The following is a 17,950-nucleotide window of genomic DNA, read 5'->3' on the forward strand; positions in this document are numbered from 1 at the left end:
CGCCTTAACGTGAAAAGTATTTATAAACTAGGTTGGCAAATTATGAATTTTTGACGTCTTTGTATTATTGTATATGTGAAGCTTGAGAAGTAACTAAAAGATAAGGGATGTTTGGCTTAATTTAAAAGAAGTGATTTCTTATTTAAAATAAATAAAGAAATAGTGTTGAAGTGAGGAGTAAAGAAGTTAATAAAGTGTTTTGAAAAGAAGCAAGTTCTGAGATAAAAGCTAGTATTTTCAATTTCCTAAAAATACTACTACTTATTTAAACAAACGAGTTAAAGAAAAGCAGAAGCCAGAAGCAGTTTTTGCTTTTACTAACCACACAGGGGACACAGGGGCTAAGTTTGCTTTGTGCATGATACCTTAAATATAGTTACAAGACCTCAGTTAGGTATTAGAGGTATTTCTACAACTTGCATGTAATGTTTTTAATGTATCCTCTTGGGATTTTCTTTTAAATTGTTTTTTCTTTACATATTTGCACTCTAATTTGATTTTGACCAGAGGGATCTGAAGTTTTGCCATGCAGTGGAACTGGAACTACTATCTCACTTGGCCTTTAGTACTGATATGTTTGCCTCTTGTTTGGCACTTATGGAGGAAGATTAGCCACAAAACCTCAAAGCTCCCTCCTGGTCCTCGCGGCTGGCCGCTGTTTGGCAATCTTTTCGATCTCGGAAGCTTGCCTCACAGGACTTCAAGAGCACTTAAAGCCGAATACGGTCCTGTTGTGTGGCTAAATCTCGGCAGTTTCAAGACCCTGGTGCTTCTTTCTGCTGCGCCTGTGGAAGAGCTGTTTAAGAACCATGATCTCTCCTTCAAAAACCGGATGACAACGGATGCAGTGACCTCACACGACTACTACAAGAGCTCTATAGCCTTCGGTCTAGATGGCACCTACTGGCGCACCTTGAGGCGAATATGTACCTCAGAGCTCTTTTCTAACAAGAGGATCAAAGAAACCATAATGGTCAGGCAAAAAAGTGTCGATGAACTAATCTTGTGGATCGAAAAGGAAGCACAAAAGGGATCTACTGGAATTGTGGTTAGACAATTTGTGTACCCAGCATTGTTGAACATGATAGGGAATCTCACCCTTTCGCGGAACCTCATGGATCCACAGTCCAAAATTTCCTCTGAGTTTTGCTCTGCTGTGGATGGTTTCAATCAGTGCCTGGGCAGTCCCAATATATCCGACTTCTTGCCCTGGCTAAAGAGATTTGACCTGCAAGGAATAAGGAGGAAAATGGATCAGGATTTGGGGAAAGCCCTGGAGATTATTTCAGTATTTGTGAAGGAACGCCAGGAGAAGAGGGAACAACAAGCAGTATCATCAGAGCAGCAGGACTTTTGGATGTGTTGTTGGATTACAGGGGCAGTGGAAATGATGAAGCGGCTAAGTTATCAGATTCCCAAGTCACAATATGCCTTCTGGTAAGTAACACGATTAATAACAAAGGGCCAACAGCTGACTTGTTTTCCGCTAATATTAATGTTTGGTAATTAGCGGATTGAAACAAAGGTTTGAATCCAAAACACTATTTTGAGAAGTTTTTTGGGTTTAAGGTTTTGGTTTTTATCAGAAAAAGCTAATCAATCAGCTATTTACCAAACAAGTTTACGAGAAACAGTTAATTCAATCCGCTAGTCAAAACATCTAATTCAATCCGCTAACAGTTAACCGCTGATTCTCAAGCAGAGCCTATGTGTTTAATTAAGAACGGGGGAGTCTTAGATTTTGAGTCATGTGGGGCTGTTTAAGCATGTTATCCACAGGCGTAAACTAAGCAGATATGATTTGTGCAGGAAATGTTTATTGGCGGAACAGACACAACAAGCAGCACAACTGAGTGGGCCTTGAGCGAGCTCTTACAAAACGATGAGCAAATGAAGAGGGTTAAAGCTGAGCTCGCCAGAGTTCTTGGAACAAAAAAAAATCTGGAAGACAGTGACATTTATAATCTTCCTTACTTGAAAGCCATTGTGGAAGAAACTCTGCGACTCCATCCTCCAGCACCAATCTTACTTCCCAGAAAGGCCGATCGAGACACCGATTTCATGGGCTACAGAATCCCCAAAGACACACAGGTTTTCATCAATAACTGGGCAATAGCAACAGATGAAGATGATTGGGAGGATGCTTTGTCATTTAAGCCCGAGAGGTTCTTGGACTCCAATTTTAATTACAAGGGTCAGAATTATGAGTTCTTGCCGTTTGGGGCGGGGAGGAGAATTTTGCCCAGGTCTTCCGTTGGCTCATCGTGTGGTGCCCTTGGTTCTGGGCTCCATGCTTCAGCAGTTTGAGTGGGAGCTTTGTGATGGTCTGAAGACAGTAGACATGGAAGAGACTCTAGGGCCGGTGTCAAAAAAACTGCAACCCTTGCGAGCAATCGCAAAACCAAATAAGACTTGATATCAGATACGGAAGCTGGTTTGCCCAAACTGTTCTATCTTCTTAATTTGGAAGTTAAAATAAACACAACACGTGCTGTAACTCAGTTTGGTTATTAGAATAAACAACAGTCAGTGACTCAGGATAATGTTTCAGGCATCATTCAGTTTTCTGCCCTGTAAACTTTCAACACTATGCTCAGGGGCCTAAAAATCTAAAATCTGGCCAAAAAAAAATAAATGTACTACTGTATATCCAAAAGAAAATGTGTGTGATTTTTTATTTCGCCAAAGAGGCCCAGCAGTCATCTCTGGAAGCCAGGCTCTCATATCTTTATTGCCAATACCAGCATAGTTATATTGACTGGCAGGATTTACAAGGTACCTCAATATTGTTGACTGCTGTGAAGAAAACGAAACAAAATTCTTCCATTCATCTATGCCTATTAGAGCATTTGAGGGTGCACATTGTTCCAACTATGTAGCAAAACTGAACTAACTTGATATTCCTCTGCCAGCATTTTTGGTGCCAGAAATGTGTCGATGCATGTTACTGCCAAAATAAACACGACGACTGCTCGAGCTCTCTATGCACCAACACCCACTGACTGGATTAGATATGTGGCGTTTATCTTGGGAAATAGCTTGAATCAAGATTTATATATTGGAACCATATATCTGTGTTCAACCGAACCTGAATGCACGCTTGGCCGACTCGAGAGTGTTTGAGAGGAGCATCGAGATTGTAACAGGTCCCGCTCCTCCAGGCACAGGGGTAATGGCTGAGACAACTTTATTAGCTTCTTCATAACAAACGTCTCCTGTTATACGAAAACCACACTGTCTACTGGAGTCCTGAAAATCAATCAGCATGGACAGATTCAAAAATATATGACTGCAGCACTTACACTGGACAAGGACAACTGACTAGTCCAAACTTAAAATAAATAAATAAATTAATTAAATTAAAAGGCCATGAAAATCGATGGCTTAAACTACCTATGTCAGTTCAATATGGGATATGCCAAGTCACCATTACTCATACAAATTTTGCATTTGCATAAACAAAATAGCAAATGATTTAACTATGTATAGGAAAAAAAGAACGAGGAATCAAAAAATACTTAGAAAGCATTAAAATAAATGGCTCAAACTACCTATTATGTCAGTTCAGTATGGGGTATGCTAAGTCACCATTATACATGCAATTTTTGAATTTGCATAAACAAAATGGCCAGTAAAATAACGACATATAGATAGAAAAAATGAATATAATCATATGCTATAATAATTGCCCAGCACCCAGCCAAAATAAAGTTTTACAGAACATCTCAGTTTATGCTTCATGTATCTTGGCAAATGGCAAGGAAAATTCGACGATTACTACACTGCACAGATGGTAGCTTGAAGGATCTTTTGGGCATTTTGCATCAATTAATCAAGATACAATTTAGTTTTCCCATAAAAATGAAGAGTTCGTATAATTTTTTTATTGTTTTGCTAGATAAGAATTACTCATGTTTGCTTTTAGACTTTTAAATATCAACACAGATTTAAAAAAGAGCGAAGATAGTACAAAAGAACTGTTCAGTTAGAAGACCTAAAATGTGTAAGCACAGATCTCAAATGACTGCGAAGACAGATGGATGACTTTTGTCATAATCAAACACGATGATGAAGCAGTGAAGCTGTGTACAAGTAAGAAGAGATTCAGCTCCAAAATTTCAGACTAAATATTAGAATTCACACTATATCTGTCCCTACCATTTTCAAACTTTACAATTAATATCAACTATTTGTTAGAACCCACTTTTATTAAATTATTACAAAGATGATTAGGGGGAGCCTCTGTTTGATCTATCATAAAGAACTTAAAAAGATATTAGTAAAGAATAAGTTTCCAACATTCTCACACCAGCCAGTTTAGCCCCCTGCAATCTGATTTCCTCATTTGCAGCAGCGCTCATTCTACTAGGTTGTAGCATGGCATGCTTTAATTATATTATCACCACATGTGAGGACCCGAGATCATGCATGTGTGCTTAAAGGGAAAGGTACAGAAACATATGAGTGGCTAGCTTCTTTTTTATTTTGTTTTGGAGTGACAAGGCACAGCAACCTACTCCTACATTACGCAGGTGGCATTTTTTACTGATAGTAAACATACATGATACATGTTATAAAATTAATTAATAAACCTATTGATAATTTAATATAAAATCCGATGACTAAAGAGGGTGCCCTTGTTGGAGAAATCTGTCTCATGCAGAAAAAATAATATATATGCCCCAAGAAATATATAGTCCGACAAATACCCCTCATTGCAGGCAGTGTCTGCATGCGTCTCAGAGGGAGAGACATTCTATTTGCACTACATCTAATACTCTACATCTACACTACTAGTTACTATTGCGCCCCCCCCCCCCCCCCCCCCCCCCCCAAAACCCCAACCCCAACACACCCACCCACCAATTAATGAGACATATACTTGCGTGCGCGCACACAAAATGTCAACCTCTCATCTGTGATGCTCACACATGCTAAGACGAAATGTTAGATCTTCTCTCAGATGGGTCCATGTTAGAAAGTACATCTTTGAAGAAAGATGCCGATGCCTAGGTGGTTGATGAGGCATGCCTGACTTCTGAATTTATGAACTAATATGATAAGATAGAATACTTACTTTTACTTGTGTGGCCCCCATGTCAATGACAATAGCTCCAGGTTTCAGCCAATGACCTCGAACCACATTAGGATTTCCAACATCCGATACTACAATGTCAGCTTGGCGAGTTACATGCTCTGGGTTATCAGTAAATGCATGCAATGTGCTAACAGTTGCGAGGTGACTCTGTTAATAAGTTAGACATCCCAGTAAACACATAAGAAAATAAAATTTTGGAACTACGAAATTTAATAGAACAGTCTTACTTGCAGTAACAAGGAAATGGGCAACCCTGAAATCTTGCTTTTCCCAAGTACCACCACTCTTGAACCAGTAATTTCAATACCTTGTCTGAGTAATAATTCAATGCATGCTTTAGGGGCACAAGGGATGAAAAACGGATCTCTTCCCATAGCAAGCATTCCTATATTAAGAGGATGCAATCCATCCACATCTTTTTCAGGACTAACAAATTCCACAACCTTGTCTTCATTTAAATGCTGTACCATTCATTTGATCTTTATCATTCAGACTGACAAACTTGCCAAAAAAATAATTTCCATATGCAATCCCAAATTAGGGATAAAATCAAGTGTAATACTCATGAATATGAACACGGTCAGATTTTATCAGGAATTAATAACTACTCTCATATTTAAAGTATTTCTTTTATATCATTATAGTATATTAGCAGTGTTGTTTAAGCCGCAACATCTTAAAAAGCGCAGACGTAATTTTGAAGCACGACGACTCGCGAAGCGCCATTAATCGCGCTTTTTTGTCGGAAAAATAAGATCATAAATCTTAGCAAAAAAATATTACTTATCATATTCATAAGTTTCAAACATAGGTTAGTTGCATTTTTAGGTAGATGTTCTTCTTGTCAAGCGCCTCATACAATAAAGACATTTTCATCACCAAAAGCAATAAACACATCATTCCAATTTAGGCCTTTGCCTTCATGGACACACACCAAACTTGAGCGCTTTTTCGCGCTTAAGTGCGGTTCTTGAGCGCTTTTTTGCTGATTTCAGAATCGCATTTATTTGCTATTATTTGAGTTGCACATCTTGCGCCTAAACACAAAGCGCCATTAGTCGCGCAATTAGGCGCGCTTATAATAACACTGTATACTAGTACTCATACTTAATCCATCTTGATACAAGTGAGTCCTAAACTAGATGTTGGGGTAGCTTGGAACCGAAATTTTAATTACTCAAAAATCGTTATTAGAACTCAAAGATTCGTAGAGAGATAATAAAATGTTTGGGATATTTGGCCCTAAATCAAAACCAAATAAGTACTCAAGTCTTGATCGACAAGAGAACCAAAATCTAAGCAAATAGTGGCATGCTAAGACGTTAATAATGGAATAAGTTGAATTTGTTCACATTATTTAAAATTCAATTCATGTTCATCTTGAAGCAAGTCAACAACTATATAAACCCATGTAACTCTAACCGGTTTCCACCCTACCCAAAATAATTAAACAATGATAGTCATTTCCTACTACCACTAAAGGTATAAGGCACAATACATTCACACTGAAACAATGAGTACTCACACATACATTAGAATATTAAAATTCTCCAATTCAACAATCCAAAACACACTAGCATAGTTAAAGAAATTTACTCTAGGTAGCGGAAGCTGCACAATAACACCATGCACATCGGGATCATCATTTAGCTTTGAAACAACATGATAAACCTCATCTTGAGAACAATCTTCCGGCAATTGTTTGAGAAAAGTAGCAATACCAACTTCATGACAAGCCCGTAATTTGAGTCGAATAAAAGTGTGGGAATCGTGCCTCTGACCCACCAAAACAATGCCCAATCCAGGGCATTTCCCAATACAATTCTTCATTTTGTTAATTTCATCAGCTACACTTGATTTTATATCATTGGCAATGGATTTTCCATCAATTATAGCACATGTATTCACATCGGCTGCTTCAAATATATATTGTAAGATTTCAAGTACTTGCTAAGCAACTATTTTCATATGTTACATCAAACACATAGACATAAGTGTGTGTGTGTGTGTGACAGAGAGAGAGAGAGGAAGAGAGACGGAGAGGGAGAGAGAGAGAGAGAGAGAGAGTTTTTACTTGAAAATGGCGAAGAGCGGAGATGTGTTTGCAAACGATTGTAGAATCGCCATAGCCGAGGAATCATATTGGGGTCAGGTAATTTTAGACGGTATTCATCAAACTCCAGTGTATCTGTTTGAGGATGCATTACTTAATTTTTCACTTCTCCACGCGAAAACACAATCTTAAAGTAAATGCTATATTCATTTATTTATTAAAATTAGTATGTTATACTATTATTTTAGTCATGAACAATTAAAAAACTTTGATATACTAAATATATATGTGATAATGAATAGAGTAACTAATAACTAATATAATAATTAACTTTATTTCAGAAAAAATTAATATAATAATAACTAAATATTGATTAAAATACATCTGATTTTCACTCCGATTAATATCCGTTTTTCAATTAATCCTGAATCGGTAACTCGATCGATTAAGTCTGATTCCCGATTTTTATAATACTGGAAAGATAATGTCCCACGCTTGTTGTATAAAATAAATAAAAATTTGACTCTCATCGTCCATCACCGAAATGAGCTGCCGCAATTTTAAAAAACAAAAAAAAAATGTTACATTATAAAGCGTAAAATGTTATACGATATAGCCTATAATCTTCTGAAAAAAAAATTCTAATGTTGCTCTTTGAAATGTCATGTGTCTGAATTTGTTCCGCTGTATTATTAAAGAGTCGTTTGGTTCATGGGTATGAGAAATGAAGGATGTGGTTTGTCCATTCCAAATCTATAACCGGTATTTGGTTAGAAAAAGTAAAATCTGAAACGCATAACTTGAAACGCATAACTTAAACCCCAAGGTATGAGTTTTTGATACTCAAGGGGAGGTGTGTAGGAGATGGAGGTATAAGATGCATTCGTTTTTCTTTTGTCTTTATTTAAGTAATGAAATATTAATATTTGATACGAAATTAAATCAATGATGCAAAAATATATAACTATAATAATTTTATTAATATTTTTAATTTTTATAAATTAATAACTTATTTTTTTAAAAAAATTATTTATATTGATTCCAACATTCAACCAAACACAACCCGATTGCTCATTCCAACCCATACCACTCCTCGAACCAAATAACCTGTAAGCTTTAAGCATACTCTAATTATTTTTTCTGAATACTAGTTTTGCTATATATACTGCCTTTTACTGTTAATATAATTTTAAAACTACTTATAGTCTATAGGGTCCTGTTCCCTGACAACTGTGTGTCAGGGAACAGTTATCCAACACATCATTCCCCAGCCGTTGGATCGTTGATCCAACGGCTGGGGTAAAAGGAAAAATTTTAAACGATCCGCGGTTTTTTTCCGCGGATGGGGTGTTTTCAACATGCGTTCCGCGTATATTTTCCGCGGATCGGATGGAGTTTTTTAAGCGTTCCGCGGTTAATATCCGCGGAACTATCAGACGAGTTTAAAACAAAACAAACCGCTGAAACACAAACATATCAGTTGTATACACGTTCACAAACCCTCGCGATCAGTTACACAAAAACCACAGCCTCCTACGAAGAAGACCTGCGTGCGATCCTCTTGCCTGCAATCACAAGGTAAGGTCAAATCCCCAGCCTACGATTTGTTCATATCCCTGCATAACATTATTTACGCATACAATCTTTAGTTTTTTGTTTGGTGCTTCAATCTTTAGTTTTAAGCATACATTATTTACGATTGGATGTATAATGGATTGTTGGATTGTTACTTGATTTAGGCTTGATACATGTTGTGTAATTCATGTATTCTAGTTCATATATCTTTCTGAGTGCGAAGTGTTTGGTAAAATGCCTCAAAGAAAATATTGTTTTTTTTGTTAGTTTTTGTCAGTGAAGTTGTGTGATTTGCTGATTTAACTTGCTATCCTTTTTTGAATGTAGCATTGTCAGTATAATTTAATGAATTAATTTAATTTCCTAGTGGTATTTTAATAAATTTTGGTATATATATATGTGTGCTTGAATTGTGGTATATGTAGGTAGTATATGTAGGTAGATTGTGATTGTGATTATGGAATTAGTGCTTTTCCTACCGATATTTTAATGAATATGGTCATATAAATGGTTGTGTGAATATAGTATAGGTTCTTCTGCGCTTCTTATGAACTTCTTATGCTTGACTTGAATCTTTTAGTTTTATGTTGTCTGATGTTGATTTCATGTTGAATTTTCAGGATGGAAGATATTCTACCAGGGCCACTTAGTCAGGAAGTTATCTTAGATAACTCGTATCATGTGAGTGCTGCTGTTTGGGCTGGTGCTGATCGGGGTCCATTGGAGTGTTTCTGTGGCAACCGGTCTATGAGGAGCTGGTTTCTTTCTGATGCTCAGAAGGAAATTCTACATGCTATAGGGTTTGGCGTGTTTGCCAATCCCAGACTTATACTTCAGACTGACGCGAGGCTAGTGAGTGCTCTTGTTAAGAGGTGGCGTCCGGAGACCAACACATTCTTCATGAGACACGAATATAGTTCCGGGCGGTGCATCAGCTCTAACGAAGCATGCCACCCAATACAGCACGACAACACAACCTTCACGGAGCACACCATCAGTCACATTGGCATGAGTATTGTGGTCATTCCATATTGTGACACGAATGCTACTAGACCCATCATAGAGACGAAATGTTGCAAATGGTGCTTTGCCGGTAATCCATTTCCCCGTATCATCACCATCTAGATGGGACACCCAACCCTTCACATATTCAATACGCATTTGGTCACGCATGCAACCCGCGCGAGGCCTCAATTTGTGAATGTCGGCTATCCTATCACACTCAACAATCCAACCACCATCCCACGGGGAGACTTTGTTTGGGCCACCGGGGTACTCCTGACCCAAGTTCAAAATTGGGAGAAAATATGGGGTCAAGTTGTACGCCACCCTTTCGAACATGTTATCGCTTGCACACCACTGACATGCTTCAGTCCAACATCTTGACCGGTAGGCCTCTTCGTCAGCTGGGTACAACGCATTGTCTTCTTCTTCCACTAGGGGAGGTGGTTCGTACATTTCTGCTAATTCGTCAAGATGACGCCATGCTTCCTCCAACTCACTAAAGGTAGGTGAATCTACCATTTCATCCGAGTCCGAGAATGAATTGCTTACGTGTGACACTGAGTCATTATCCGAAGCGTCGGTCATTTTACCTACAAATTCAACAATGAACAAGTTAGTTACTACGAAGAACATATAAAGCACAAATAAAACATAAGGGATTTGTAATTACAATTGGGCAGTTGAAGCTTTTGTTAAAGTATCTTGTTTTTTTTTCGGACACGTTCTAACATCATGTCCTAACATAGTGCAATAGCGGCATTTTCTTTTTGCTTTTGTAAGTTCCTCAAGTGGACTTTTATGACGGTGCTCTTTTTTCCGCCCCTTCGTTTTCGACACCAAGGGGTCAAGGATATTCTCATGCAACTTTTCACCGCTTCCTTGTGTTGTTTGTGTATTGAATTCAACTCCTTCACGTTCTACCCCGTCAACGGGCATTTTCTCAATAATCTCCGTTTCTCGATTAATAACCCCAACGGCATATTCATACCGCTCTTTCGACGCGGAGCAACTATGACTAAAAGCCATGGTAAGTAAGGTCATGTGGTTAAATCTTTCCGTGGGAGTCAACTCATGAGATGGTGATTCAACTTCGGATGTTTGATATGGCAACACGCCATCAACTCTATTGGCATCCTTTGTCCAACGCCGTTTCACAAAATGTTCCGGTAGTTCCGCCACACACCTCTTCGTCAACACGGCAATAATGTGATGGCATGGCATGCCAACATGGTCATACATTCTACAAATGCATGAACCCCGTAATGACACCTTGTTGAATGATACAAGATACATGGTTCTCTGAGATGCACCCGTCAACGGTCTATAACATTTGTAGAATGTGTCTTCAACATCTTCCAAAGACCGATCTCTATCTTTCTCCACGAAGTACTTATTTGCTTCAACCAATTGTTCTTGAAATCTTCGAAACATTTCTTTGGTATAAATGGAAGCCGCGTGGTGCTCCAAGGCGGTTTTCATTTGCATGCAACGACTTCTATGATACGTATTGTAATCCTCATCTTTCTCACGCATAAATTGCCTCTCCAAAGCTTTTTGTGCACCCTCAACAAAATCCTTCAAACCGGTGCAAGAACCAACATAGGCATCAAAATAGGCATTCATTCCTTCACTTCTTGATGTGGTTTTCTGACCCGCAGAAAAAGTGTTTCTTGTGTAAGCCTCCACCCACTTATGCTTCAAAGCATATAACCCTTGAAGCCATGTATTGCCTTCCAAATTGTATTTCAAAATCAAAGCCTTCCACCGATCCTCAAACACATCTTCAGTCAAAGAGTGATAGATGCAATTGTTGAAATCAAATTTAAACCCTTCCTTTGAGTAATATGTTGCAAGTTTCTCGGGGAATTTGTTGCTAATGTGCCATGAGCATAACAAATGTGAGGTATTCGGTAGTTGTGATTCAATAGCCGCGGCCATGGCTTGATCTTGATCGGTTATGATAGCTAGGGGTTCTTTGCCTTCCATCGCCTCTAGCCAAGTACTCAAAACCCACTCAAAAGTTGTCTTCAATTCATCCCGCACGAGTGCAAAACCAAAAACTATTGATTGATAGTGATGATTGACTCCGGTGAAAGGCACAAACGGCATAGCATATCTATTAGTTCGATATGTTGTGTCAAACGCAACCACATCACCAAAATTTCGATAGGCCATCATAGAGCGGGGATCGACCCATACAAGACACTTCAATCTTTGTTGGTCATCAAGGAGAGTCTTGATAAAAAACTTACCGCCACTCTCTTCTTTCAAACGATACAACAAATCCAAACCGGCTTGAGCATCGTTTACTCCCATGTTGTCCTTTCTAAAATCGCGCACGACATTTCTTAAATGTTGGCTATTAAAACCTACTTGTTCCGCTCCCCCATGCATTTGACCAAAAATATTCATTTGTTGTCTTGGTGGGACACCCGAAGCATGTAAGGTCTTGATTAAATTTCTTTGAGCCGCGGTCACATGTCTCTCCCGTCTTATCAAACTCATCTTGGAAGGAGTAACGACTTCGTGATTGTGTTCTAATTCCAAAGAGGTTATCTCCCAATGAGTTGATTTTTTCTTATTAACCACGTACATTCTAACTTTGCAACCACTTCTAGGCAGCACATCTCTACGCCGTTTGCCCTTAACACTTCCAACACTACCAATCAATATTTCTTCTTCCTCAACGGGGTTTTTCCCGCGATTTTCCCCCGCTAAATTACAGACGTACATTCGACCATATATGGATTTATCCTTGACTCGCCTCTGCGTGTTTTGTATCTTAATTGCAAAACCATGGTTTAAAGCATACGCCCTAAATAAATTTTCCGCCCTTTGTAAATTAGCAAATTTTTGATTCAAGCAAGGGATACTAATAGGCTCATCTTCATCCACAATATTATCACTACTATCATGCAAATTATCACTACTTTCATGCATACTACCTCTATTCTCATGCATAATTTCATCTTCATCTAATTGCTCACTACAAAAAAACTCCTCACCATCACTATCAACATTAACATAATCAATATTATCTCTATCATTACCACATTTACCATCATCATCATGTACATCAACATAATCATTTTTTTTTAAACTTTTTCTACCTTCAAATCTTGCAAACATCTTATCCATTACAACACAACAAAATAACAACAACACACCACTACAAATGGAGCTTACCCAAGGGATGGATGGGTCTTGGAAGAGAGAAATGAAGAAACTCTGCTGCTCAAAATGCTGAAAATGGGGATTTTTTGGAATCTTTAGTGTTGAATGATCACATCTAGGTTATTGATCATACACTGCACCCGTCTGAAAGTTCCGCGGTTTTTTACCGCGGAACGCTTAAAAAACTCCCGCCGATCCGCGGAAAATATACGCGGAACGCATGTTGAAAACACCCAATCCGCGGAAAAAAACCGCGGAACGCTTAAAATTTTTCCTTTTACCCCAGCCGTTGGATCAACGATCCAACGGCTGGGGAGTGATGTGTTGGATAACTGTTCCCTGACACACAGTTGTCAGGGAACAGGACCCTAGTCTATAAAATACACACATAATGATGAATGTGGTGAGATATACATATGAAGAACGCGGACATGCAACAGTAACAGAAGATTCTAAAATTGTTAACTAGTCTTCCGTCTGTTTCAAAGCTCTGACCAACCTACTTTTCTCGTTTTCAAATATATATATTAGCCTCCATTTCTTGACAATTTTGCATTCTCCTTCTCTTTCTTTTCCTCTCCATTTCTTTATCTAAGCTCTTTCTTTGCTCTGTTTATCTTATATTGTTCGTGGCCAGTGGTCTTGAAATTTAGTAGAAGAAATGGCCGGTCGTTACAGAAATGACAATCCTTTTGCGGAAGAAGAAGAAGAAGTTAATCCGTTTTCCGTAAGATTTATTTCTCCTTATTGTGATTATCATTTTATGTGCTTCTTCTATTTTTTATATTTTTGCCATATATTAATTCTCGAGTTGAGTACGGCTCAAGTGGTTGACAGCTTATCCCCTGCGTCCTAGGTCCTGGTTCGATTCTGGCTCATCCCGAGAATTTATTAGAGAATTTTATTAGAATAGATACTCATATGCAAGGCTATAAGTCATATTTGTCAAAAAAATAAAAATAAAAATTCTCGAGTTGCTTAAGGTTCAAGGAAAATTGTTATTAAGCATGAAAGAATTTTTGGAGATTTTTCTCTTGCTTAGGGAGTTTATTATACTTTGAATTTAGCCATTTGTTGATATTTCACTTGAATCATAATCTTGATGTGTTTGCAGAATACAGGGGCAAACTCGAAACTTACTCCTCTTCCTCATGAACCTGCCGGTTTTTATGATCGTGGTGCAACAGTTGATATTCCTCTTAATTCAGCTGCGGTAATAAAATCGATAAATACAGAGCTCCCTGGAGTTATTGTGTCTTATTCCCTTTACTTATTTAGAATCTCAATTGTTCTCTTTCTTGATTAGGATTTAAAGAAGAAAGAGAGAGAGCTGCAAACCAGAGAGGCTGAATTAAGAAAGAGAGAACAGGTATGTACGATCACCAATTCTCTTCTGATATAGTGCATGAATAATTAATAGACTATGACTAGTTCAAGAACGAGGGAGAGTGGCGAGGCCACTGTAGTGTACTTAATGTTAAAACCAGTTATATTTGGACATATGGATATCATCAAAGGCTTGTGACGTCCTAAAAGTTAAAGTGCCGCAAACTTTGCAGCATAAGCACAAGTCTCTTAGAAATATGTTGGCTGAGTAATATTGAGCTTGCTATGCATCCTAATTTAAATATCGGAAATATGTTGGAGGGTAGTTGGTCACCTCAAATAATCAATTCTTGCCATTGGAATTTTGTGAGGCTGCGTTTGAGAACATGAATTTCCTTTCGAATTTTGTATTTCAATTGTCATTCCAAATTCTCAGGTTTAAACTAGTAATTGAATGTCCTAATTTTAATGAATTCCAAATTCAACATTTTTTGTGTGTCCAAGCATGTCAGTGATTGAATTTGGAATTTCAAATTCCCAAACAAGCCACTCACGTATCTGTAACTTCCCTCGTCGGTAAGAATTGAAATGTTCGGGCCTTTATAACTACAAGTCAGCAACTAATGTATAACAAATTGCTAGCTCTTTTGGACAGACCAGTGGTGAGTTGTTGGATCCAGCATGCATTAAGTTGTGGGATTGGGGCGTTATAGTATACATCTCCGTTTCATTTCTTATGAGCAAAAGATTAAAGATAGATTTTAATTTATACAGAAGTAGGAAGCATATTCATATCCCTTCCATTTCTTATAAGCAAAAATTAAAGATAGATCTTAATTCTAATAGAAGTAGAAAATATATTATGTATAAGTACCTCCTGTACAAACCTTAATGCATGCAACCACAAGTCAGATAACAAGTAAAAGAGAATGAATAGGGGTAGCAAACTACGCTCTTTGTTAGTTTAAGTAATACTGATACACTATTACTGTCATTACCTTATTGTTCCTTTAATTTCTTACAGATCGTTAGACGGAAAGAAGAAGCTGCACAACGAGGTACTTCCCGTTGTAATACTCTTTTTTCACTTCCTTTAGATTGCACATTTTTTGTTCTCTATCAAAAATTAACCTCTTACTTTGTCCTCAACTGCCATATATCAAAAGCAGCGCAATCAGTGTATATGAATTTTGCTGCTGCCTAGGTTCACAACTAATTTTTTAACTTAATCCTTTTGTGCAGCTGGTATAGTTTTGGAGGATAAAAATTGGCCACCATTTTTTCCAATCATCCATCACGATATTGCTAATGAAATACCAATTCATCTACAGAAACTGCAGTATGTTGCATTTACTACGTACTTGGGTATGTTTATCTTTCATTTGTGGTTTAGATTGCATACTTCTAGAAATTGTTACCTCTGAATCTTTGTATATACATGTAATTTGGCATTAAAGATTGTTTTAGCAAGGGAGCAAGATGCTTCTCATATACTATGAGATCATTTAAGTTACTTGTAATCCATAGATCTAGATGCTTCTGAGGAGTAACATTTGACATTATTGTGCACTAAGACTTTTTATTGATGGCATGATAAATAGGACTAGTACTCTGCCTTTTTTGGAATATAATCGCCACAACTTCAGCTTGGATTAAGGGAGAAGGTTTGTTTATAAAACCAATAACTTTGATTTCAACTTTTCTCTCTTTCATTGTGGGGTATTATTGTTATGACTTACGATGTCCTAGTACTGATTGAAACATAATTTTATTGCTGTTCTAGATCCAAAAATCTGGTTCCTTGCTATTATTTACTTTATATCAGGAGTTCCTGGAGGCTATGTGTTGTGGTATCGTCCACTGTACCGTGCTTTCAGGTATTGTAATGTCTTTCTCAAATCAATATTTTAATATATCCTCCAATATTGATGATCCAAGGTGCAAGTAAAACTGTTGCCTTCCCCCTCAGGCCATATCATAACACATGTTTGTGATCTAGAACAAGTATAAATTCAGATTTATGATGTGTATAGAGTTATCTGCAGAGAAGAAAACTCTATCCACCTTGAAAGTAAATTTATATTCTTAAATATCTCCGAATGGAAAAGGACTTCTCTGTTTGAGTTAGATCCAAGTCGGACTTTCATGAAAATCAGTTTCACCGAAGTTACTGGAATCTGTTCTCAAAGCATGCTCCTTTCAAAATAAGGCCAATTCCACATATACTCCTGGTTGATCATATGAAATATCTTTCCAGTACAGAAAATCCTGCATATTATATTATCAGGCCTGCATTTGGATTTTGAACAATGATCTTGTGCCAGTAATTTTTCACATGACATGAAACTTTATGTCTACAGGACTGACAGTGCTTTGAAGTATAGCAGGTTTTTCTTATTTTACCTGGTAAGTTTCATATGTCTTTACCTCCTATAGCCATTAATATGTCCTGGAGGTTTCCTTACTCCCCCCTGCCTACAGGTTCACATTGGTTTCGTCATCTTTGCTGCAGTGGCTCCTCCGATATTTTTGAAAGGAAAATCACTTGCGTAAGTTTTGAAAATTTTCTTTTTAACATCTTTAAAATAGCTAGTAACTTAAGAATGATGAATTCGAACTAAACTAGTTGACAATTTTTCTCTCTTACATGGAATAGCTCTGTTGTGATATTCTTATAGCAGATATAGATTTTAAAATTTTGGTATCCAGTGTATCAATCACCTTCTGCAAATCAACTCTAACTTCCCTATTTTGGCGTTTGTTACAGAGGTATCTTGCCTGCTGTAGATCTTGTTGGTGACAATGCGATAGTTGGGGTAAGTATCACCCTTTTGTCACTGATTACCTTTTGCTCAAGACATTGAACTTACTAATCATGCAAGTTTTTCTTCTTTTGTGCTGTTCATAAATATGATTTATCTCTTCTCTTCAGATTTTCTACTTCGTTGGAGCTGGACTATTCTGTCTGGAATCTTTTCTCAGCATTTGGGTTATTCAGGTAAAGTTTATTTTGATGGACATCTGGTGAACTCTGTGTCGTAAAAAACATCAAGTGGTAAAACGAACTAGACAACTTTAATCCCTCCATCAGACCAATAATCAGGTCTCAAAATCTTGTAAATCAAAATAACGGAAGTAGAGTTAAGAGACAGTAAACCACTTTAACGGATAATTTATATGTCTCAGCGGGATTGTTAGGAACAATGGTCATTTATCTGCTAATGCGATCTGTCATTTTCTTATGTGCATTCGTTTCTGGTACCATAATGCAGCAAGTATACATGTACTTCCGAGGTACTGGACAGGCAGCCGAGATGCAGCGTCAAGCTGGAAGAGGAGCCTAGTAAACAGAAATATAAACCTGTCCTATCCAGAGCAAAGTTAATAAGTATCCTTCCGCCATAGCAATTATTGAGCAATCACGTCAGATTAGCTGCTGCAGGTGCAGATTGTAAAAATTGATTAAAGCTGTACATGACTGTTCAAATTTTTTTCTTTCTATTTAATTTTTGTACAGATGTGAGGATTTTTCATTCCCTGCTCAAGACATGACCTACAAAATCAACCTTATGTACTAGAGTTGTGATTATGGCTACTCTGTGAAAAGATGTTAATTCACTTGCAATAATTTGTACTTGTCTGCATTTGGTCTGTCATATTTTGAACACTTTTAATTATAATCATTGGTGCAGTAAAAGTTTTTGGTTGATATATAGGTC

The 17,950-nt window shown here is 37.5% G+C and overlaps 3 protein-coding genes across 4 annotated transcripts; 2 read left to right on the top strand and 1 right to left on the bottom strand.

Moving 5' to 3' along the window:
* Positions 1–296: 296 nt before the first annotated feature.
* LOC108197997 (bifunctional protein FolD 1, mitochondrial-like) lies at positions 297–7,308 on the bottom strand. 2 transcript variants are annotated; one of them, XR_010286489.1, is made up of 6 exons: positions 7,173–7,308; positions 6,695–7,011; positions 5,326–5,559; positions 5,078–5,245; positions 1,975–3,249; positions 297–1,228 (listed from the first exon to the last, which is right to left on the bottom strand). XR_010286489.1 is itself a non-coding variant. In XM_064083312.1 (5 exons), the coding sequence occupies exons 1-5, from the start codon at positions 7,300–7,302 to the stop codon at positions 3,079–3,081; spliced, it is 1,020 nt and encodes a 339-aa protein (XP_063939382.1). In that variant the 5' UTR covers positions 7,303–7,308; the 3' UTR covers positions 1,713–3,078. The 2 variants fall into 2 exon arrangements, 1 of the variants encoding a protein (XP_063939382.1); XM_064083312.1 differs by lacking the exon at positions 297–1,228 and having other exon boundaries at positions 1,713–3,249.
* On the top strand, positions 527–2,537 carry LOC108198002 (cytochrome P450 76A2). Its single transcript, XM_017365780.2, is given in 4 exon segments — positions 527–1,352; positions 1,355–1,437; positions 1,810–2,238; positions 2,240–2,537. Coding segments are annotated over 4 exon segments (1,515 nt in total). The 3' UTR covers positions 2,417–2,537.
* Positions 7,309–13,451: 6,143 nt separating the features above from the next.
* Positions 13,452–17,875, top strand: LOC108198010 (secretory carrier-associated membrane protein 2). Its single transcript, XM_017365791.2, has 12 exons — positions 13,452–13,632; positions 14,020–14,118; positions 14,212–14,274; positions 15,256–15,289; positions 15,474–15,596; positions 15,833–15,895; positions 16,015–16,108; positions 16,592–16,637; positions 16,713–16,780; positions 16,999–17,047; positions 17,164–17,229; positions 17,504–17,875. Exons 1-12 carry the CDS (start codon positions 13,567–13,569, stop codon positions 17,573–17,575), a joined length of 843 nt encoding a protein of 280 aa, XP_017221280.1. The 5' UTR covers positions 13,452–13,566; the 3' UTR covers positions 17,576–17,875.
* Positions 17,876–17,950: the final 75 nt, after the last annotated feature.

This window comes from Daucus carota, chromosome 8 (genome assembly GCF_001625215.2).
Source record: "Daucus carota subsp. sativus chromosome 8, DH1 v3.0, whole genome shotgun sequence".
NCBI classification, from domain to species: domain Eukaryota; kingdom Viridiplantae; phylum Streptophyta; class Magnoliopsida; order Apiales; family Apiaceae; genus Daucus; species Daucus carota.